At 40.4% G+C, this 24951-nt stretch overlaps 1 protein-coding gene across 5 annotated transcripts in view; it reads left to right on the forward strand.

The window, feature by feature from the left end:
* Positions 1-24951, forward strand: part of BMPER (BMP binding endothelial regulator) — a 222182-nt gene that overhangs the window by 60748 nt on the left and 136483 nt on the right. For 4 of the 5 annotated variants that reach the window (XM_019757329.2, XM_019757328.2, XM_019757327.2 and 1 more), the window contains one exon: positions 1434-1516. In XM_019757329.2, the coding sequence (XP_019612888.1) occupies positions 1434-1516 (83 nt within the window). Of the gene's footprint in view, positions 1-1225; positions 1346-1433; positions 1517-24951 lie in introns of those variants that run through there. The other variant, XM_074340987.1, reaches the window with a different exon arrangement.

Genomic DNA, 24951 nt, shown 5'->3' on the forward strand with positions numbered 1-24951 from the left:
CTCTTTGGAGACCCTTTGTTGGCAGTGTCCTTTGAAAGGAGATGACAGGCAGCTGCCATCGTTAACTATGCTGACATATAGCCATTGGGAGGGACCCATGTTTCAGGAGGTCTTCCCGCATCAGGGGGAACAGTGAGGAGGTTTGGATTACTGGTGTGGGTATTGCAAAGACTTTATAAACACATTTTCCCTCAGCTTCAGACTCAGTAGCATTTGTCTCCAGGTCTTCCAGTTGAACAAAGGGCCCTGTAACTAGCTTTAAAATAAACAGGCCCAGCAGCCAGATCAGGTGGTTATGGTTAATACTTGTTTCTCTTTGTCAAGAACCAGCTGCTTCAAGAGTTTGGTGGGTTCTGTGGATGACTTCAGTTGGCAGGCCTTGAACTCTTGTTCCCTGGGGCATGAGTCAGTCTTTCGCAAGAGCCCCCTTTGCTGAGTTTTGGCCACTGGTAGTGCTGCTTCCAGCACTGTCTACTATTTGGAAAGTGACCTCAGTGATTCTGGCAAAGCACCTCATGAGGACGGACCTGAGATAAGAGGCTTTGCCATTAGCTGACAACCTTCCCATAGCCTGTGTGACATGAGATTCCTGGCCAGCCTGTGCTTTGGGTCATTTGGGACATCTGTTAGGATTATAGCAGTGTCCTAAGCACCTTTCTGAGTAGGAGACCCCCTGGGCTTTTGGTCTTATTTTTAGCCAAAGTTGGTGGGGGCCACAGCCCCTTTAACAGCACGTAGTGGGGCTGAAAACCTGTGTGGCACCTTGTGACCTGCCTTTTCCTCTTCCTGCCTTGGTGCTTGACCCTCTGCATGGTGCGGCCAATGGGACAGAGCTGAGTTTGAATTTCAGCTGTGCCACTTGCCAGCTGGATGAGCTACTTCCTTTCTCTGAGACACATCTTCCTCATTTATGGGGACAGTGACAAGAGTCCCTACTTTATAGATTCACTGTGAAGATGGAGTGAGATCAGGGGTGCAGAGAGCCTGGCAGAGGCAGGGCAATTCCCGGGTATCCCCCAGGTGACAGCCCTTCGTGTCATTTGCTCTTTAGTTCATCATGAACTTCGCTCACTGGGCCTTCTTGTGTTTACCTCCTCCAGCCCCTCTGGGATTTGGTTCTCTGAGCTGTGGGCAGGGCGGTCATGTACGTTCCTCAGACTGTGCAGGGCTCACCACTGTGTACTGCCTGTTCCTCCTCAGTCTGACCCTGCTTCCAACTTCTCATGTGTTTTCTAGCGTCTTCGGGTTTCTGGGCCCATGTCACTCTTTTGTACTTTTTTTTTTTTCCCCCTACAAAGTAATCCTGTCCTCTGGTTACAGAGGACACTGCTAGGTGGAGGTGGAGGTGGGTGACGAATGAGCAGTGAATAGAAGAATCGTGTGCAACTGAACGAAGGTGCTGCCCTGATTCTAAACTCTTCTTTGCTTTCCAGGCTGTGTGTTTGAGGGTGTGCAGTACCAAGAAGGCGAGGACTTTCAGCCAGAAGGAAACAAATGTACCAAGTGTTCCTGTGTTGTAAGTACTGCCCTGAGTGTTCCAAGGGCTTTTCTTCCCATTAATTGTGGCTGGGACTCAGCAAGAGCAGCCCCAATTCTTTATAGCCTGTCTTCCTCTTTCTCCTGATGTGGAACCAAGGGAAAAGCTCATCTCTCCATGGCAGGTTTCTCGGCCTTGGCACTACTGACATTTTGGGATGAGCAGTTCTTTGTGATGGGGGCTGTCCCATGCATCGTAGGATGTTTAATGGCACTCACCCCCTTAGTTGTGACAACTAAACATGTCTGCAGACATTGCTACATGTCCCCTGGAGAACAAGGTCACTCCTGGTTGAGAACCACTGGTCTAAAGAGTGAGGAAGATGCTGGTTTTCCTCCACTTGGCTTCTTCTTTGGGAAGACATGGATTCTCTTCTCTTTGGGGCAGAGAAGCTTCTCACTGAAACCATTGTTGAGTTCTTCTGTGAAGTCAAATGGGAAGCAGATGGGGACAAGTGCAGCTTGCCTCTGTATTCTGTGGGGTGAGAGAACCTGATCTGAGGGTCGTCCATTATGTTGTGCGGAATGGACAGGAGGAAGTGGCCCCCAAACTGAGGATTCAGGGCAGAGTAGAGATTAGCGAGACAAAGCCACAGACTTGCCTTTGCAAGCACTGTTGTAATACATATACCAAGGATACTTCAGAGTGCTTAAGAATGTAAAAAGGAACTTGGCTTGTGTTATAATTTAAAAGGGGATCTTTTTTATTTATGTATTTTAAATATGGAGTAAGATTATTTGTGGTGATAGTGGTAATGGTGATGATGGGGAATCTATTCTTAACCAGCTGCTCCAAGGTATTTACAGGAGGGAGTTAGTACAACCATATACTTTTAAAGCTTTAATCTTTTGTAATAAAGAACATCCAGTATGCATCTCAGAATATTAAAAAATATGGGGAACTCTAGCATCCCAATTTCACCAAAGTAGAATCATATGTGGATCACCATAAATCATAGCATTTGTCATTTCTCTACATGTGTTTTCTCAAAATTTTCCCCCTTCCTACAGCACAAATGCACACATAACCTAGAGAGTCCACATTAAAGTAAATATGTATATGTGTGTGTGTGTGTATATATATGTTTATATATATGGTGTGTAATATGAGGTATATAATACACTTTATATCATAATAATATATAAAAACACAAAAGTAATTTACTGATGAAGAGGAATATGAATTTGCATATTCAGATTCAACTTCCATGCTTTTCCTCTCTTGCTAATTATGGTTAAATAGCTGTGTGTTTTTATGTAAATTTCTATTTGCCATTAAATACTGCCCATTTCTCAATTTTATTTCTTCTATATTGGTAACTATAAAGTTTTCTGATATATATGTATTTTTTTTTATGAATCTCATTCTTTTGGGTAGATTGAGGAACATCAAGGCACACCTAAGTAGGAAATTTTAAACCTGCACTGAATGAATTGCCTTTTCCATAAAGGTGTTCCAAAGCTGGGCAGGTGAGCCTCCTTGGGGAGGAAATTTAGAGGTGGCAAGGAGGATGGAAGGTCCTGCAGTTTTACCAGTGACAGTCATACCAGGTGATCCAATGTTGGGGACTGGAGAGGAATTTAGAGATTACATGGGTAGGGGTCACACACTCAAATGCACTCAAGGCATTCAGATTTCATGTGTTTCTAAACACTGTGCGTGCTGAACAAGACACACACTTGTGGACCAAGGTCAGGCCTATGGAAATCCTGCTTTCAGTTTTGGTTGAAGAAATCAAAATCCAAAGATGCTGTTACTTGCCTAAGCTTTCCTGCTTAGTGAGATCTCTCCAGATCTACGTTCTATGCCATTTTCTATGCCCCACATCTAATTTCTTCCATTCTTCTATTCCTAATCCTATATTCTTTCTAGCTCTCCATGTTGCCACCCTTAGCACCGAAGGGGCAGCTAATGGTTTTATGTTCCTGATGTCAATCTTGACACTGATAGGATAAGCAGAAGAGAGAATGGAGCCTATGCTTGTGGGTAAGACATTGTGAGTAAGCTTCGGTCTGGCGAGGGCCATCAGAGCAGTTTTTCTTTTTGTAAATTTGAGGTGCAGGCTTTCTTTTTTGCAGCTTGTTACTAAAATAACCTGGATTTTAATATTTTTTTCTTTTTTTTAAATTTATTTTTTAAATTTATTGGGGTGACAATTGTTAGTAAAATTACATAGATTTCAGGTGTACAATTCTGTATTACATCATCTATAAATCCCATTGTGTGTTCACCACCCAGAGTCAGTTCTCCTTCCATCACCATATATTTGATCCCCCTTACCCTCATCTACCACCCCCCACCCCCCTTACCCTCTGGTAACCACTAAACTATTGTCTTTGTCTATGAGTTTCTGTTTCTCATTTAATGTTTTTTTTCATTTTGCTACCTTTCGATGTAGCACACTACAAAAATAATAATGTCGTGGCAGCAAATGGCCTTGTCCTGAGAGTGGTAGCTGTGCAGGTGTTTGTTTCAGAGGTAATACTGCACACGTGTGGCCTGGCCCTGGCACCACAAGGCCCGGAATTTGACAGAGCTGCCTGGCAGCAGCTTTGGAAGCTTTGGTGTGGAAGGTGCGGGAGGAGTGAGGTGCTGTCTTGCTGAGCGAGAGGACAAAGCTGGACCAGGGCCTCGGACGGGATGAGGGTAAGGCAGAACCCATTGAGGAAGTTTCTGGGAGCGGCCTCAGCTGCAGGTTCCCCATAAAAAGAAGAAGACTGGGTATAATCTGTTGTGCTTTGGTAAAAAGGAAAAGAACATTGCCATATAAAGAGCGCTATAAACACATTTACGCCTTTCAGCTTGTATACGAGGTCTGACAATTAAGTTCGCGAACTTGTTGCAACGATGTTGCTAACCTTTTTTGATATCAAAGGGATCATTCATTATGAATTTATACCAACTGGACAAACAGTTAACCAGGTTTACTATTGGGAAGTGCTGAAAAGGCTGCGTGAAAAAGTTAAGACAACCTGAACTTTCCGCCAACAACTCATGGCTCTTGCATCACGACAATGCACCAGCTCACACAGCACTATCTGTGAGGGAGTTTTTAGCCAGTAAACAAATAACTGTATTGGAATAACCTCCCTACTCACCTTATTTGGCCCCCAATGACTTCTTTCTTTACCTGAAGATAAAGAAACTATTGAAAGGAAGACATTATGATGACATTCAGGACATCAAGGGTAATACGACGACAGCTCTGATGGCCATTCCAGAAAAAGAGTTCCAGAATTGCTTTGAAGGGTGGGCTAGGTGTTGACATCGGTGCATAGCTTCCCAAGGGGAGTACTTCGAAGGTGACCATAGTGATATTCAGCAATGAGGTGCGCAGCATTTTTTCTAGGATGAGTTCGTGAATTGTCAGACCTTCATATATGTCTATGTCAATGAATGTGTATATCCACACACATATATGTGAATCTATATAAACAGGCCTATAAATATAAATACAGACACACACATGTATGTATCTAAGTTGGGATTCCCCCTGAGACAAGTATTTGCACAGAAGTAGTTTATGTGGAACGAGGATAAGACTCTGGCAGAGGAGTGTGGAGACGAGGCAAGGATGGGGAGGCAGCCAGTTGAGGGTATGTCACCAAGACAGTATCACTGTGTGACCAGAGCTCACTCCCACCGGGCAAAGTCTGGAAGGCAGTATACGATTTGTGCCTCAGAATTTCCCAGCTGAGGGGTGAGAGAGATGAGATGTGTTTACACCAACTCCTGTCTGCTGGGTGTTGGTTGGGTAGCATTTGGAGAGGCCCACTCCGGTGGGCAGGTGGCCACTAGCAGCCAGAGGAAGAAACACACCCAGATGTTGGCAGTGGGAAGTCTGGCATGTGCCCTCAAATGTAAGGGTGACAAGTGTATGTGTATGTGTACATATATATACACATGGACACATATACATTCACATTTGTGTATCTCAGAATATGTAAGCATATACGAAGGTTGGACAATTAAGTTTGCGAAGTCATCCTAGAGAAAGTGCTACATACCTCATTGCTGAATATCACTACGGTCACCCTTGAAGTCCTCCCCTTGGGAAGCTGTGCACCGAGCCAGCACTTAGACCCTTCAAAGCAATTTTGGAACTCTTTTTCAGGAATGGCCATCAGAGCTGTCGTCGTATTACCCTTGATGTCCTGAATGTCATCAAAATGTCTTCCTTTCAGTATTTCCTTTATCTTCAGGTAAAGAAAGAAGTCACTGGGGGCCAGATCAGGTGAGTAGGGAGGGTGTTCCAATACAGTTATTTGTTTACAGGCTAAAAACTCCCTCCCAGACAGTGCCGTGGGAGCTGGTGCATTGTCGTGATGCAAGAGCCATGAACTATTGGCAAAAGTTCAGGTCGTCATGCAGCCTTTTCAGCATTTCCAAATAGTAAACTTGGCTAACTGTTTGGTACAAATTCATAATGAATAATCCCTCTGATATCATAGAGGCTAGCTACATTGTTGTAGCAAGTTTGTGAACTTAATTGTCAGACCTCGGTATGTACACACATACACACACACACACACACACACACACACTCATCCACACATCTTTGGAACCCTGGACCACTAGCTCTTCCCTAAAGCCGTTACTCTTTTTATGCCTCCAGTCCTTTATTCATGCTGCTTCCTTGTCTGGAAGGCTTTTCTTCTTCTTCTTTCATATTGCCATCTTGTGATACAGTCCACTAAAAACCAGTAATGTCTTGTCTTCCAAACTGTGACAGTTGTGCCCTTTGAAGCTGGCCAGCCCCTTCTTCTTGCCAAGGAGAGTAACTATTGTTAGATAGATGCCCCACTCTCATTAGATTACTCTGCCTGGGAGCGCACCCTATGGAGTCGGGCATGTGGGCAGCAGTCCTAGTGCTATTTCCTTCTCTGATGAATGAATCACCAACTCGCCGGGGTGTCCCCCACTCTCCAGTAAATATTGTATTTGCCAGGTGGCTTGTATTTTATGTCTAAGCCCTTTATATGTACACTCTCCAAGTTTGAGAAGCTCTGTCTACCCGTGTTTTTGTAATGTGGTGACAGAGGCAGACAACCAGAAAGACATTTCATCTCATTGAGATGAATTCCTTAGATAATGAAACAAATGCCTTACACATGATCTTACATCCTTGATTTAGGTCAGGATACTATATGTGACATTCCAGACAGTTGAGAACATGCTCATGTTTGAAGATATCTGGAGAGGATTTCACAATTTCACTCTTACCCATTCCAGAAGCAGAGCGTCTAACAATTTTAGGTGTGAATAGCATCATGACCCATGTAAAACAATGCTTTACTATTACTTGTTAAACTGTATCATCCCCATTTTCTCATTACTCTGTATGTAAGAGAGCCAAGAGACCCAGTACTATTCACGGGGGTGAAGACATGAGTTCCTTTAGCTGTTCCATACAGTTGTCTGAGTCACATTAGAGTGTGTTGCTCATGGCGTATGTTCAGTGTGAATAAGTCCTATGCTCATTTTAAAATGGAAAGATGACTCTTTCCTAAGACAGAAGGAAAGAGTAGTTTATAAAGTATACTGCACATTGGTTAAAGCACACATCTGCTTCTCTTTCGTTTAAGCTTGAGTTTTTATTACCTGCCTAACAGAACAGTAATCAGTTCTGCAGGCCTTTGTTCCGTCAGATTCTCAGGGAACAGGATGGTGGCAGTTGGCGCAGACATTTCTGTAAAACCCGACGTCTTCAGGGTTGTAAGACTAAAGACCATGGTGCCAGGAAGAGATGGCTGCCTTCTCTTCTGCCAAACTATTTTAAGAAGCCGATGGGCTCAGCGTTCTTGGAAATTGCTTACTGAAAGGAGGCAAGCCCAGAGAGCTGTCGGACACTTTTAAAAGAGTGGCAAGTCCTCAGTCTGTAAAAGCAGCCAAATTAGCCGGCCAAGATCAATTACTTTTGCTGACAAAGGCGTATTAAGTTCAGAGGATTTTTACTAATAAACATGGGTTGTTAATGGGCTGTCTGTGATGAAGGAGTTGTACTTTATTGGCTCTTAGAAGGCCTGAAGTCCATAAACACCTTTGCTCTCACTTACACTTAAGATATTGCAAAGTCCTGTCTCCCAGGGAGAATGAACCCCTAAGAAGGTTATGTGGAGAGAACAAAGCAAATGGAGATCTTCGTGGTTCCCATTCGTCTTAGACCCAGTACCTTAAGACGCCTTGCACAGAGTGGCATGGTGCGACCTCGGCCGAGCTCTTTGGCTTCGTCAGCCCTCCCTTGATCTCTGTCCTCCGGCCTCTGGGCAGGTCCTCACTGCACACAGGTGGGCCAGGCCAGCAGCCTCAGCCTCACCTGAGAGCTTGTTAGAAATGCAGAATGTTGGGCTCTACCCCAGACCTGCTGAACTGAAATCTGAAGTTGAACAAGATCCCCAGAGGATTCATTTGCCAGTAAAGTTTGAGGAGCCCTGGTCTAATATCTCAAGGCCTTTACCTGGTGTGGGGACGGAGTCCCAGAGAGCAGTTTCCAGGCCCTTGGCTTCACGTGAAAAGCTGCTGGCTCGGGGTAGTAGATGCCATCAGCTGTGACTACTTGGCCATCAGCTGTTACCGGTTAGCCATTAGCCACTGATATAACTGCCGTGGCTGAGCTGGTTGGTTGCGTGGCAGAGAAGCAGACAGTGGATTGCGGATCATGTGGCTCCTGCTTCCTGTGTCTCCAATCCAGCCGCCAGCGAGAGTTATGACTCCCCTATGTATGGCTCCGTGGGTGTTCCTTTTTGGCCTCACCATGTCCTGCGTTCTTGTGCGGGGAGTGGGAGATGAGACCCCACATGACACCTGGGCTCCTTTTTTATTCTTTCCTTCCTCTCTTTGCTATCATTCCCTAAACCTGGTTACCACCCACGCTCCCGCCTGTGGAAGCCCAAACCTTCCTTCTTTAGAAAAGCTTGTTCTGACTCCCAGACCTGATCAGGTCCTGTTTCTAAACCCTTTAGAGCAACCCATACTTGACTTTCCAAATATTTAAAGTGATTTGTAATATTGTTGTTTGTGATCATTTTATTTAACTTCATTTGGGTAAAATGGTGACTTTGTATCTTCAGTGCTTGGTACATAAAGGGCATTCGTAATGATTGCTGAATGTATGAGCAAATGAATGCTGACTTCTATTTTCCTTTCTTGCCCCACTGCTTCTCTCTCCCCTCTGCTACTTTATTCCACACGCCCCCTCCCACCGCACATTTCGTGTTTGTCCATTCAGCAGGGAATAGAGAGATGTACATCACAGTCAATGAACTCAGAAAGGAAGATGGATTTATGTTCAGCTGCTGCAGCACTTATTATAAACTGCTTTGTGTGGAATGTGGATGGCTTCCCTGGGGGTGTCGTGTTTGAAAAGTGTTCTTTAAGCATAAAAGATGGCCACTACTCATGGCAACAGGAAGATGCAGTGGCAGGAAGCTCTCACCAATGACCAGGGCCCCTCGCTGTGCCAGAGCTTTGAAAAGAGAGCATGGTTCTCCACCCTCAGAGTTGAACTTGCCCTGAAGTAAGGGGGAGACATGCTCGACCTCTCCCTGTCCCAGTGTGTCTGGCTTCAGATTACACTTCCCAGTACTCGGAAGGAGTGGGACCTTTCATCTTTCTGTGGTCACATCATGCCAGGGCAATCCAAGTGACATATTCCCAACCACCTCGCTGCTCCTCTGATAAGAGGACTGGGACCCTGAACCCTTGCTGCCTGAACCCTCTCACATGGCCTCTGCCTTACTTGTAATAAGTGCCATTTGGCGTATTTTCAGTTATAGGCTGTCACTACATCTTCCCTGTCCACGGGGAGAAATTTGGCTACATCTGGGCAATAAATTGGAGAATTGAGCAATTATTGAGTGGATTAGATCAATGTGGGCAGTTTATCTAAGCAGTGTGGGACAAAAGCAGTTTTCAAAACTAGGCTGAAATGTTGGTATTATTACTGTGGCAGTTGTTCCATTTTGCATCGTGGATGGATGTACTATCACCCTGAGGACAAAAAGGTCTTGGTTTGGAATAGTCAATAGGAGAAAAAAAAAAAGCTTTTCTTTAAGGGCTGGATAGCACTTGGCCACTAGGAGGGGACTCCAACTTGCTTACAAAAGTGACTGTGCTCTTGGCATTTCACGCTCAGTGAATCTGTAAGGTTGTGATCCGTCCGCTGAGGCTTCTCTTTGAAGGTCTATTGTAATGCCATTCTCTTTAGATTGAACCCATAAATGTACAACTATTGTCACGGGGGTGTCAGATTCTTGCTTCTTGAAAATACCACCCAAATGACCTGTTTATAAGGCAACACTGAGTTTATTGCTCACGGTAGTCACGGATCATTACCTTGACAGAGCCTTACAATGATGTCTTAGGCAGAAAAGGCCAAAGGTGGGATATTAATGAGGTTTTTGGGGTGACTGGTTTAAGGTGGGTTTTTCAGTGTAAGGACTTAATTTGGATTGGGTGACTTTTGTGATATAATAGCTTAGAATTGGTGGAAACCATGAGGTGAGGGCTTCCAGGCGTGTTTTAAAGAGATCATGAGCCTAGTGTTCTGCGTTACTGGTTGAATCCTATCATTAGTTTCTGAAATCAAACAGGAGGAATATTTTTTTTGGGGGGGGGTTGTTAGAAAGATTGCGAATAACTGTTGTATATTTTTAAATTTTATTTCAGTCCTGCCTCGTGTGTTTTCAGGCCAAATCCAGAATTTTAATCCCCAAATATGTCTTTATTTTTTGTGGTTTCTAAGGTTCCCTATGCTTATTATTTCTTTATGTAATTTATAGCTGAAGCATCCTGTAAAGTATTTTTCTACACAGGGAAGCACCATGTTAAAAATAAGCCCAATAGGGAAAATACTTTGAAAGGAAAATTCTTGTATGACATGATCATTTACAGGAAAACATGCAGTTTGAAAAGAAATCAGAGAGCGATTTATTTACAGAGGCATTATTAAATAACAATAGCTACTTATACTGAGTGTATGCTCTGTGCCAGATACATATAGGGCTTTAACGTTAATTTTCAAAATTGTCGCGCAATCTAGGAGGCACCAGCTCCATTTTTTTGATGAAGAAACTGAGATTATGAGAAGTATAATAGCTTGCCTCAGGTCAAAGAGCTCATACGAGTTAAAATCCTGAACTGCCTGATTAAAAAGCCACGTGTCATTTCTCCCCCCCCCCACCCTCCTACCCGCCACCAACCGGTGTAATTTGGGGATATTCTATATGATTGGTTGTAGACTTTTGAAAGTGGGAAATGCCCTTTGAATGTGTGGAGTGAGGGGTAACCAGACAGTTTGAGGGAGATATGAGGGTGATGTGAGCATCCACAAAGAACCCCAATTTTGGTGCAAGAAATCTTAACACAATAAAAATGTGAATTGCACTTCCTCTGTGTAAAGTTCACAACTCTAAGCAAGTTTAAACTCATCCCAGATTTCAGCCTTGGCCGTTCAGCCTAAGTATCTGTCACCGTGATGCCAGAGTGGATGGAGAACACGTATCTGTTACTCTCACGTCAGCTGGAGAATGGAGACGCTATGTTTTATAGTGCATCTCCTCGCCAAGAAATTATGAACACACAAAGAGAATGTGATAGTTGCTGGGAGAGAGCCATTCTCATTGCCTCTGCTTCCAAAGATGGATAGAAATACATGTTTATCTGGTGGGGCCCATCTATCCCTTGTAATAGTCACTGACCAATTTTTGATAGCCCTGCTTGGAGCTTATGTACAGGAGCTGGGGTCACCTAGACATGAGTTTCAGTGGTTCTGTGAATTAAGTTCATCCTCATGGTAGAACAAAGGGGCAATTGCGTAACTCCTTTTGAGCAGTTGCTTTCTCCTATTCACCGAAGAAGCAGTTTACAAATTTGAGTGACCTTTGAGATAGATACCCAGAGCTGATAGAAAAATGAGCTTAATTGAGTAAATCTCATCCCATTGTATCCTTGTGAAGACCATCCCTTTTATTTTTAACCCTCTTCCTTTATTCTGTCACACGATGAGCCCCTTTCATCTCCTGAAAATCCTAGGGAAGATACCGGTTTTACTAAATGCTGAGGAATTTTCCAACTATTTATCTGTTTCTCCTTCTATCTTTCCATCCATCACTTGTCTCTGTAGCCAGCCAGTCACTTATTAATTTAACAGTGTCTGCTCTGGGTTAGACACGATTTTAGGCACTGAGTGCTCAAAGATGAAGGGGATTTCGCTTTTTCTCTCCAGACAATTACAATCTATTGACTTTATTTATTAAAAATAAACCCGAAATCAAATCATCCTGCAACATTTTTTGAGTGCCAGGTATAAGATGATATTATGTGAAAATATACGCTAACTATAAGATGTTTGATAACTACAAGAGGGCCAGATATGTTGAAAAATAGAAATAATTATACAACTTAAAGATAACCACTGTGAATATGATTTGATATATTTCCTTCCAATCTATGTTCTTCATATTTTTTATGTAATTATATAACTAAATAAGATCGCATTCTATAAGTCATTTTGCATCTTGGTGATTTTCATTTAACATGACATTGTGAACACAAATCCATTTCATTAAAAAGTCATTGAAAAATAATTTTTCATAGCCACCTACTCTTCCATCAGTATACTATAATTTATTTAATCATTTTTCTGGTATTAAAAATTAATACTGTTTTCACTGTTTTGGATGATACGATAACCATGTTTGAAAATTAATCTTTCCTTGTTTCTCTATTGCCTTAGGCTAAACTCATAGAAGTATAATTAGTGAGTGAAGGATACACACATTTTAAGGGAGGCATGTAATGTGTGTGTGTGTGTGTGTGTGTGTGTGTGTGTGTGTTGCTAATATACCTCATATAGGTGATGTCCTAATTTCCACGGCAATCAGTGGTACATACGTGTATACATTTCTGCACCAAAACTATTTTTCCACATGAGAATCTTGTTTTCACTGGCATTCGGCTTTTCAAACTGAACATTTTCCATATGTTTATTAATTGTGTTTCTTCTATAAATTATGTGTTTTTATTTCCTCTTTTTCTATTGAGTGGCTAAAGTTCTACTGAAGTTTATGTATGCACGAGGGATAGCAATCTTCTGCTAGTTATGTTAAGGTATGTTTTTGAAAACACTGAAAATATTCTGTGTGTGCACTTTGACCTTAGTGCATATATTGCATGTTGGATCATGTCCGAGTTTGCTGAAATCCTGGGTCTTCTTCCAAGCTTTTCTCCTCAAATCGTGATCCAAATATATTAACCAAGAGAAAAGTGAGTCAATGTTGTCGGCTCCCAAGTTTAATTAGTCCAAGATTTTTCTTTCTTTACGTTCGTCTCTTTCCATCTCTGACTCCTTCATCTTGAGGCATGACCTTGTACCTGCTCCCATACTAAAATGGCATTACTCTTGGAGTTTCTGAAATGCCTCTTCCCTTACCTGTGGCTCTGCAGCCTCCCACCTCTGTCTGTCTTTCCCCCAGCCTTCTCTTTGTCTCCTGGCTCAAGTGAGGAGCGTCTGTGCTGCTTTCCAGGCCTGATCTTCCACCGGAGCTCTTGCCCCCATCCCTTCCTACCTCTGCTCCTTCTGTGTTTTGGGTTTTAAGTTTCTAGTGAACAGATATAATGTACCTCACACCTTTGAGTACAGTGTCCTACACGTAGGAAACAGAAACTATTTGACTCCACGCCTCGTCTTACACTTTCTGATTTGAGTATCTATGTTCTTGAAAAATGAGTTACAGATATCTGGAACTTTCTATCTTCCTATTTCGGTCTTTGTTTGCTCTTGAAAGCAATAAGCTAATTATTCAGTTTTTTTCTTTCGGTGAGCATGGTGACATGAAGGATTTATGATAAATCTGTAAAAGACGAGAATGTAATCTAAAGCATTAAAAAAAAATACTGTCAAGGAGAATTTCAGAATAGCTGCGTGAAGAGGATTGGACAGGGGGCTGGGGTGAGCTCTGACTCCTAATGGCCTTATGGGATGACAAAGATACGAATGCATCTTTCTGTGATGTGGGACGAAGAGGAAAAAAAAGTGCATTAATGAAAGTAAAAAGAAATATCCCATTTTGTCATTAAAATAGAATAAAACATTAGTGTTACAGAACTTTAGAATATTCCCAGATTTTTTTTTCCCCTCCATTATTATCCTGAGAATTTACTTTATTTTTTTTTTTCCATTGGTACTTAATGCGTCTGCTCCTCTCTTTGTTTCCTTGTTTCTGCTTCATGGTGTTGTCCCTTATCCCCATCCCTGCTCCTTTCCCTCCCGCTTCCATTTTCATTTCCCTGTCATTTCCAGTCCATTTTAAGCTGCCCCTCTTCCATTCTGATCAATGTCTCAGCCCGGTAGCCTCTGTTAGGAAAGTAGCGTAATTCATTTTCATTGCTATCTGGGTCTCTCCTCGAATAACCATCCCAGAGTTCTGTACAAACTAGATAGCCAGGAAATAGCTTTTGAATGAATTGATTACATATCTTGGCACCTTTTAAATGTCATTCAAATGTTTGATTTGGAGGGTGGCAGTGCTTTTGTGGTCCTGTGCATGGCTTCAATTACTACCATTTCCTTTGAGTGGAATTTTAAATTGTACCACTTGTGTAGTGTAAGCAGCAGTGTGTTGGGATCCCAGGGAGCCAAGGTCCTCCCAAGGATTGGGGGATACCGAACCACAAACACAGGAGATTATTTCCCCTGTACACATCCAACATGGTCTTTTAAAGCCCCCCTCAGAGCCTACCCTGAGTGAACCACAGTGAATCCTTCCCTCTGGACCCACATAGGTCCTCTAGCTGTGGTTTAGAAGAGCCAGCTTGAAATACGGAGCAGCCTTTACTGTTTACAAAGGGGACAGGCCTCCAGGATCAGGGTGTACCTTCTGTGTAAGGAGCACCATGATGGTGCAAATACCCTGGGGTTATATCCCGTGTCAGGCACATCTATCACATAATTCTACGCACTGAGTTTTTGCTCTCGTGCCTGCCTTCTGTTCCCTGTGATACACATAACAGAATCAGACAACATGATCCCGATGAAGACTGTTATGCTCCAAATGTCCTATGCAAGGACTTTTTAAACCTCTGAAGATTGCTGGAGTTAACAAAAGAAAAGAACTGTTATATTCATAACTAATAAGAAGACATTGCTTTAGTAGAGGGGGCGGGGGGAGGTACCTGTGTCATTTCTGGTCTGGTTAAATATAAACTTGTAATGTAATTTTCAAACATCCATAAAAGCAGTTACCTATTACAAAGGAATATCCTTTGGTCATATTTGAAGAATTAAAATCCAGTAATAGAACAGTTACTTTTTAATTTCTAAATAAGCATTGGAAATGACTCTCATCACACCATTAACACTGATACATATCTTGAATTTTTTCATTCTTTTATTTGACAAAATAAGCTCCTCGTATACTTTCACATTTTCATTGTAGGTCTCTGTTGTCTTTAGGGATCTTTTCTCTCACCAATCTGAGTTGACGAATGTGATTGGTAGATGACAGGAGTGACTGTTCCTGAAGTTGGTGGCAAATGTGTTTCTTTTCAGTTTCAAGTTCAAGAAAAGGAGAAGGAGGGGACTCTTGAGACTTTTTGGTTTTGTTATTAGGTTTTCAGCATCCATAATATTCATAAACAATAGACACAGCTGTCTTTAATAACTAAGCCTACTAACTGAAAGAACAGAACGCACGCCAGAAGAGTATCAGGCTGTGAGAAGGTTTTTTTTTCCAACACAAAAGTGTTCATGTATTGAAGCAAGATTTCATTTAGAACCAAACTGGATGTTTACCTGAAACTTCTATCATTAAGTAAAATCAATTGGCCAAGCATTCGGAAAACTACAATGACATTTTTAGTATTTCTAAAAGTTTTGCCTTTGCTGCTGTATTATTCTGAACGGTTTTAGGCATAAAGATGTGTTTTGTATCCCCTAGAAGGCATTTTGTGGGCAAAAGGTCACTGGCCTGAGAGTGAGGAGACCTGGGATCCTGTCCTGCTTCTGTTACTGGCCAGTTACGTGACCTGGAACCTTCCCATTAACCTCTCTGAGATTCAGTTTCCTTACAAGTAAAATAAAGGCCTCTTAGAGCTTTCCAGTTCTATAATTCTGTAATTGTATAATCACCCAACTCAGAAAAGTCCTTTACTTTTCCAGGAAGCAAATTACTCAACAGACTCTAAAAACCAGTTAATAGAAATTATTTTTCTAATAAGTCATCACTACATTTTTAAATTTACTTTTTTTAAAAATTAGTTTTTAATTTATACACAGTAAAATACACTCTTTTTGGCATACACATCAATAAGTTTAGACAAATGCACAGTCATGTACTTTTCAAATATCTAATATTATTACAAATTATATTTAAAGATACACAAAAAAAAATCTTTATATATATGTAGCTATACCACAACTTATCATATTAAAAAACTAAGAAGTGAAGCTATTGTTGACTTTTCAATTATAAAGCTTCTTTGAAATAATAAGGCATGTCTGGTACTTCTAATAGGTCTATAATAAGGAGCATGGGACTCTATCCACTTTGGATCGCATGACGCTCTTCACTCAGGAAATGAATTTGTGGGGTTTGTTTGCAGAACATTAGAGGTAGAGGACGTTTTTCTCCACCCCTACCCCCGAGCCAAGGGGGAGACAGTAAACTAGGATGATAGTGAGAGGAAGAGAACTCCAGCTGTAGGGTTCTATCAAGGATGTTGCTCAATGGACAGGGTTTAGTGTGTTTATGTTTATTATACAATCACAGAGTCGAAGCTCAGAGATGGGAAGACATTCCAGTAGCTTGACATGCCTCCACATTAATATACAGCCAGACAGTGTGAGACTGATGGTTTTCTAGAAGAGTTGTGAGGTTCTCTAAGGAGAGAGAGTCCCCTGGCCCTTTTGGTAACATTTTTTTCTCGAGGCCTGTGCGGATGTTAACGTGTTGCTTCCTTCTTCCTGTTAACCCCTGTTGCTTCCTTCTTCCTGTTAACCCTTGTTACTTCCCTATTCCAGGTGTTGTTCAGATGTTGGTAGTGAGAGGCCTAAGTTTTCCACAGGGTGGGGGAGCCATGACCAGAGTGTTAATAGAGTCAGGGGCCAACAGGTGAGCTCTGGTTGGTGGGCCCTGGTGGGAGGGCCTGGTCCTGAAGTCAGTGGGGGCAAAGGAATATATCTCTGAGCCTCACTTTCTTCAGTCATAAAATGGGGAACTATTTCTTGGCAAAAAAACCCAGGGACCTTATTTTTTTCTGCCTCTATCTATGATATACACAATATTATATTATAGCAAACAGGACCTGCAAAGCTATTTATTCCACACATGAAGAGTCTTATGCAAAACAAAAAGATAAGGATCCCTTGCTTCTTGTCATAGAAACAAAATAGATTTCAGAGAAACTTGAGGCTTTGGAGCTAAAAACATTCCCATCCCCATTTCTTTTTTCTTTTCTTTTCTTTAAATAAAAGAAGTCCCAGATGGTTATGATGATTTCATGGGATGATATACACAAAGTGCCCTCCCAGGTAACCAGCACTTCGTAGAGGGCAGAATACTTTTTCGTTATAGTGCTTTCAATGGTAACCTGTTTGAATTTAGGACATTTATTTCTATATCAAACCAAATATTTAAAATCAGAGTTTCCTGGATTGGTTTTCTGAGGAGAAACCTATCAAATAGCTCCTTGGTGTCTGACGACTACCCTTCTTACAGGAGGCGACAGGAAGAAGCTGCCTCTTTCCCTTCACATGCCTTCTTATCTGCACATAGGGAGATAGTATTTCGTGGTCCGAGTCATTCTTTCCCTCCCTTAAGGAGCTGTTGCACTTTATCTAGGGCTTCTTTGTGATGGGGAGGTCACAGCACCATTCTTGTAACACTAACTCTACTCTATCCAGGGCAAATATAATGTGAGCTACATATGCGATTTTTAATTTTCCAGTAGCTGTATTCAGAGAACTAAGAAAGAAACCGGTGAAATGGGTTTTAACAATATACTACATTTAAGCCAAATTGTATTCAAAATATTATCATTTCAATATATAGCATTATAAAAATATAAATAGCACATTTTACGTTCTTATTTCCTTGTTTAGACTTGGAGGTTATTTAACTTCTGGTGTGTATTTCACACATACAGCCCTTCTTTCAGACGAGCCACATTTCAAGGACTCAGTAACGTATGTGGCTAATAGGTACCACATAGGACAGCACAGGTGTAACCAACGTTGACAGATGAAAAAGGAGCAGGTCCCACATTCACATTCAATAGGATCTTCCCTCCTGCCTGGAACCATCACCTGCCACCATATTGCTGTTATGTTTATGGTCTGCCAGGTTGATACTGTGCCAAGAAATCAGGATGGAAGTGAGTCACCAGCCAGAGTGATCCCTAAGGTTTGCCTCCCTCTTCTCTGACTCCTCCTTTTTCAGAGTAAGAGCCAAAACTCTACTCTCTAACCTTATCTTCCAACACTGCCCCTCTCACATAAACCTTTCCAGACACACTGGGCTCATTGTGATTCCTCCAACTTGCCAGGCACACTCTCACTTCAGGTCTTTTGTATTTGTGGAACCAACTCTTTGTCTGGAACATTCTTCCCCAGGTGCCCAAGTCTGGCTCTTTCATCTCCTTCAAGGCTTGGCTTGAGTGTCACCTTCTCAATGAGATTGTTCCTAACCAATACTATCTAAAATGGTGACCCTACTTTGCTACTAATTCCCTCTGCCATCTGACCCTCCTTATCAAATTGACTTTGTTAATTTTTTTTCCATAGCTTTTCATCTCCATTTGATATTTTTTCCCCTCTATTGTTCTATCCACCCCCATCCTGGTAGAATATGAGCTCAATTAGGGTAGGGGCATGGTTTTGTTCATTGCTGTGCTCCCACTGCCTAAAATGGAGCCTAGCACATAGTAGACACTCAACAAATATATGTTGACTGGATGAGTAAATGAACAATAATAAACATTTGATATTTCCAAGAATGCAGAATTCTAATCATCGTATTTACCAGCAATTGATAAACATTGGTGGAAGTCCTGGCTACCACCCTACCCAGGATAAATGGAGTTACCTTGCTTCATTTGGAAAACACACTCAAATCATCTGCATTCACTTTGTTCTGGTTTGGAAGGCCCACTAATGGTCTCTTATGTTGTCCAGGTCAACCAGACCCCACTGGGAGTCTGGTCAGTGCCCTTACGCATAGCACGGCTCACTGTTAAATGGTGACTTGTTGGAATGTCAGAGCTGATTCATATTCATGAGTTCCTGAATACTTTTCTATCTTTGGAAGTAGATTGTCAGGAATTCTCCAAATTGAGGAACTCTCCACTTGAATATTTAATGGAGGCAGGTTGGATTACCTCCTCTGTCTTTACGAATCCACAAACCCTTCACACAGACCTCTCCCGTTCCATTTTAGCAGAGTCCTTAAGAACGCTGTGAACATGTGCGCAGGGTCAATGCTGAATGGTAAGAGGGGTTGTTGTTGTTGTTGGCCGGACCCGTGTGGGGAGCAGCGCTAACCGTGGGCTTGTGCAGCCAAATGGTGTGATGTGATCCCCCGGCTGCTGAGGGCCTGGCAGACTACAGAGTCTGGCGCAGCGGCTGCCTGGCTCTTCAGAGGAAAGGCCAATCTAATTTAGAAGCTAAACAACTTTCTTTTGTCTTACTTGTTGTTTTGCTCCAAAAAGGCAAAGTTTCGACGGCCTCAGCAGGAGGGAAGTCTCCTGTGTCCGAGGGGCTCTCTCTGGACTTTGTGACTTGTAGTATGAGGTTAGCAAAGAGTTCTCGCCATCTCTTTCCTCTCTCCCCGCCTGCTCTCAGTCCCTGAACATAAAATTGGCAATGGAGGTAAATATGTTTCACACTAAGTCCTTCTTTCTGGCAGTGGAGCAGCCTCTTACCATTCTCTTACATGTTCCCAGAGAGGAAATCAAGCCTTTGTCAGCGGCTTAGGAATCAAAACTCAAGATGGAAGTTTTTAGGCGATGAGTTCCATTTTGACTCTGCTTCACAGCGCTGGGAACGTGGTGGTTTTTGTGTGCTGAGAACATGCAATCTGGTGAATGAGACCTTAGAATTCTAAGTCAAAAAGGTCTGTGGCTTTTTAAAAGTTTGGTAAGATAGTTTTGGATTAAAACCAACAACTTAAACTTTAAAAAAGTATGTCTTCTTCCCATAAAAGGAATCAAATATAGGAAGTTTGGTTTTTGAACCTCATTTTTATTAGGTAATAATTTTTATACTTTCAAATTTGAATAATGTGAAAAAGGCTTTACTGTACTTACCAGTTTATACCAGTGGAGCACTTACAAAAGATACAGTTTGACAAGAACTTCTGAATTCATTCAGAGAAAGGATATTTTTCCTTGAAATCAGTTTCCCCTTTCTCTTAAAGAGCCTTTCCTTCTGGGACCCTCATTTCAGACCTTATCATCTAGACAAGAAGTTAAATGTTCTGTCTGTTGGCTGCTCAGTTTCTGACTTTCCAACAATCCTCACTGAAAGAGGCCAAATGCTTTTCAAAGGCTGATGTCCAGCTATGCATAAACCTGGGGCCTGGGATTGATGAAAAGACACAACGGGGAGAGGAAAACCATTTTATCCTCCAGTCTTTTTTTTTTTTTAACTTTCCCTCTATTTCCTTCTTCTGAATACCTCTTTGGTTTTTTTCCCACCTCCTCAGAACTTCAAAGGTAACCATGGTTTGAAGTAAATTGGAGACCTTCATAATCCCGCTAGTGGAGGGTGTCACCAGAGTGTCATGGTCAAGATGTGCGAGAGTTATGTGTTTGTCAAAAATTGGTTAACAACTGTGTTCATTTTTCTGATCTAAATGGCCCATCTGTAATCCTTTTATGAAACAAACCCGCGGAACCCCTAATAGCCAAATATTGAGCACCCAGCTTGGAGGAGAGAAAGTGGAAAGGAGGTGTAGGGACAGTTCGATCAAATTAAATTGGAAAAGGAGCTGTGTGACTCAAATACCCCAAATCTCAAGTACCCTTGTGACTCTGGCACATGTTAATGTGGGAGATAAAAGCATTCATTCATTCATTCATTCATGTATTGACAGATTTTTACTGCAGACCCACTAGAACCGAGGGCATGGCTTTGTTCTAAGTTCAGGGAGTACAACAGTGAAAATGCTCACCCTCATGAAGCTTACACTCTAGTGGGGAGGTAAGAAATAAACAGGTAAAATACATGTATGTCAGAGAGTGAAAAGTGCTAAGGAGAAAAACAAAGCAGAGTAGGGGCAGAGAGAGTGTTTGGGATGGGATGGGCAGTGATTTTAAATAAGGGGATCTGTTGTCTCCCAGTGTATTTGGGAGCATTGGATCCCAAACTCCACTGTGTTTGTGACTAATAGATGATCACATATCTGCTAAATGAAATAACTCAAAACTAAGAAATCCCCAGAGATTTGTCTAGACTGCATAATGTATTTTAGTGCATGTACCATGTTTCTAGTTCATTGAGTACTTTTAACATGAATAGGTATTGGATTTTGTCAAATGCATTTTCTGCATCTATTGAGATGATCATGCAGTTTTTGTCCTTTTTTGTATTAATTTGGAGTAGTATATTGATTGGTTTTCACATTAATCAATCTTGCATTCCTGGGATAAATCTCACGTGGTCATTGGTGTATAATGTTTTCTTTGAAATATGTGGCTGGATTCAAATTGCTAGCATTTTGTCAAAGATTTTTGTGTCTGTATTCATAAGAGATATTGGTCTGTAGTTTTTTCATGATGGCTTTGGTTTTCAATTGGGAAAGTAGCTTCATAGAATGAGTTTGGAAGTGTTCCCTCTTCTATTTTTTGGAAAACTTTGTGAAGGATTTGTGTTAATTCTTCTTTAAACATTTGGTAAAATTCAACAGTCAAGCCATCTGGGCCTGGGCTTTTCTCTGTGGGAGGTTTTTTATTACTAATTCAATTTCTTTATTTGTTATAGGTCTATTCAGATTTTTTTTTATTTCTTCTTGAGTCAGATTCAGTAGTTTGTGAGTGTCTAGGAATTTCCATTTCATGCAGGTCATCTAGTTTGTTGGCATGCAGTTAATTGTTCAGAGTATCCTCTTATAATCTTTCTCCTTTATGTAAGATCAGTAGCAATGTCTGCACTTTCATTCTTGATTTTAGTAATTCTCCTGTTCAATCTAGCTAATGGTTTGTCAATTTTGTTGAGCTTCTTAAAGATCCTACTTTTGGCTTTATTGAATTTTTCAATTTTTCTGTTCTTTATTTCATTTATTTCCATTCTAGTATTTGTTATTTTCTTTTTCCCCCCCTAATTGCTTTGGATTTAATTGTTGTTCTTTCCCTAATTTCTTAAGGTTGAGGGTTAGATTATTAATTTGAGATTTTTTATCTTTTTTTTGATACAGGTATTTATAGCCAAAAAATTTTCTTCGAACACTGCTTTACTTATATCCCATAAGTTCTGGTGTGTTCTGTTTTTATTTTCATTGACCTCAAAGCATTTTCTAAATGTTTCTTATTGTTTCTTCTTTGACTTATTGGTTTTAGGAGTGTGCTGTTTAATTTCCATATGCTTTATGGAGGAGTGGATTTTTAGAAGTTCTTACTCTAAGTAGGTATTCTGGAATTTGTAAGCTCTTCATGTCATTGTATGTTACTTTTGCATTTCATTTTATCAACTCATTTTATTTAAGCACTTGGAACATCCTTGAGGTCAAATCTTTCCTGTGTCCTTAAGTGTTTCCCTAAGATAATAAATTTTTAGAATTATGATTGCTGAGTCAAAAGATATTACTGTTCTTACTATTTTTTGTTATACTTTGCCAATTTGTATTCCAGAAAGACTCTCTCAATTCACACTTTAGCCACTAGCACATATAAAGGTGTGTTTTCCTGCATGCTTAGCAACTATGCATATTGTTATATTATTTTTCTATTATTAAGTTTAAAAATACAGAGTTCTAATGCCAACTTTTTTCTCATTTAGATAAGCTACTGTAACAAACTAAGATAATGGCCAAAAATATGTTCTAAATAAAAACAATTAGGATTTTCCTAAAGTAATCAGTGTATTCTACTCTATTTAAAAATATATACACAATGCTAATTTCACTTTAAAAGCCTTAGAAAAATACAGGTAAATATGATGAGTTTTTAAATTCTGAGAGAGACTTTGGTTTATGTCTGCTTAATTAAGGATTAGGTTTTACAGTGTGTGAGTGATTCCCTAAAATCATCATGTACTTTTGGCTAGGTTTCAGTGGAAAGGAGACACCTAACTAAACTCTGTTATTTGCCAAGCAAAAGAGGAGAAATAATAATAAAACCAGAAAGCAGAGCATATGCAAACAGCCAGAGCTAAATTTGATGAGTACTCCAGAAATCAAAATCACTCATCTGTGATATTCTCTCTGGATGAAGCTACCGCTGCTGGGAACATGAGGCACTTTTTTGGGAAGGTCACTGACATGTATGCTTAACTAGCGGTAGGGTAGATGTGACAGGTAGGTGTCACTTAAATCCCCAGGAGTCCCCAGGAGATGTGTTGCTGATGTTGGTGTATTACTTGGAAATAGCCATGTTTCAGTTTTTAGACATATGTATGTTATAATTTCTCTCTGGGATGCAGTTGGAGAGACGTGCATGACTTTGGTGGCCATAGTTTGCCCTCTAGTGCAAATTGGCACAGACAACAAAGCAACCGATCTACATTTCAATGTGATTGGTCCTTTGTTCTAAAAATGGAAAACAGGCCAGAATGAGGAAGGTTTGAGGAGCACACAAGCTCATCTACCTATTTCAGAGTAGACTAGCCCTTCTCCGCCAAGGAACCTTCCTGATATGATTTTCTGAGAATTTCTAAGCTACAAGATGATAAATGGTGAAAATGAATTTTCCCACCCACCCGTATTAATCAGTAGCATAGTTTTCTCTGGAGGTAACCACAGTTACTGGGTTTTTATATATTCTTCACAAATGTCTATGTATTTACATAGACACATTTATTTTCATTTACATATGCCTATTATCCTTATGAATGGTAGTATTTTATATACTCCATTCTATGTTGCTTTTTTTCACTTAAAAAAATATATCTCATGTTTTTTTCCAAATCAATGTATTTAAGAGCTGCCTCATTATTTTAATGGCTGCACGTTATTCCATTTATAGATATACGATAATTTACTCATGGGTATAGGTAATTTATTTATGAAGGTATGTATATATTCCCTCCAATATTTTGCTTTAATAAACAATGATGTAATTAATATATATTTATACCTATTTTATTTCACACATGTGAAAATATTTCTTTAGGATAAATTCCTAGAACTAGAGTTATTGGATTAAAGAGTCCATGTGCTTTAATTGTTTTTGGGTACTGCCAAACTGCTCTCCATGAAAATAGTGATTTTCACCTCCACTAACACTATGTGGGAATGCCTGTTGGTTCGTACCTTGTTAATACAGTATTTTTATTGTTTTATTTTGTCAATATGATTGGTGAAAAATATTATTATAGTTTTAATTTGATTTCTCTTACTATGAATGCAATTGAATATCTTTTTATGTATTGCAATTCGTCAAATTTAAGAAACCATTAATTATAAGACCCATCCCGATTTCAGAAATGTTAAAATGTAACAAACTTAGAATTGATGAAATATGATACTTGAGTCATATATTTCCATTTTTGTGAACTGTCTTTTGTTTATTTCTCTAGTGGCTTATTGGTCTTTTGTATTGATTTCCAAGAGCTTTTATAAATTAAAGAAACTGGTTCTGTCTTTGACATGTAATATAGTTTCCAATTTTTCGCTGTTGATTCTGTAGTATTTTTTCATGAAAAATACTTTTATTTTTATGTAGCTAAATTCATCCAGCTTTCTTTGGCAGCTTCCAGATTTTGTATAACTATGAGGAGGCCTTTTCCACTCTGAGATTAAAAAAATTGATTTTCCCCAGGTTTTCTCTTATTATTCTGATTGTTTTACCTTAATAGTATGTCACTTATCATTTCATAATTTTCTATAATTTTATTTTTATTATACCAATTTTTAAAATAATCTGTTTAGTTCTAAATAACTTCCAGTTGATACATTTATTGGAGTCCTGCTTGGACTTTCCATATAAATCGACATATCATCTGACAATAACAATTTTACTTCCTCTGTAAAGTGTGTATGTGTTTTAATTCTTCTCTTGTACAATTGCTGACCGGAACCTTGGGAACAATGTTAAATGATACTGGTGATAGTGGTTGTCTTTGTCTTGTTCCTAACTTGAATGACAATATCCCAGTATTTCTGTCGCCCATGGGGCTATTTTTTGGGTTGATACAGCATCATGTTAAGGAAATATCCATCCAACCCAATTTTATTAGGAGTAAATTTAACATATTGCAGCAGAAT

This window comes from Rhinolophus sinicus, linkage group LG09 (genome assembly GCF_036562045.2).
Source record: "Rhinolophus sinicus isolate RSC01 linkage group LG09, ASM3656204v1, whole genome shotgun sequence".
Taxonomy (NCBI): Eukaryota; Metazoa; Chordata; class Mammalia; order Chiroptera; family Rhinolophidae; genus Rhinolophus; species Rhinolophus sinicus.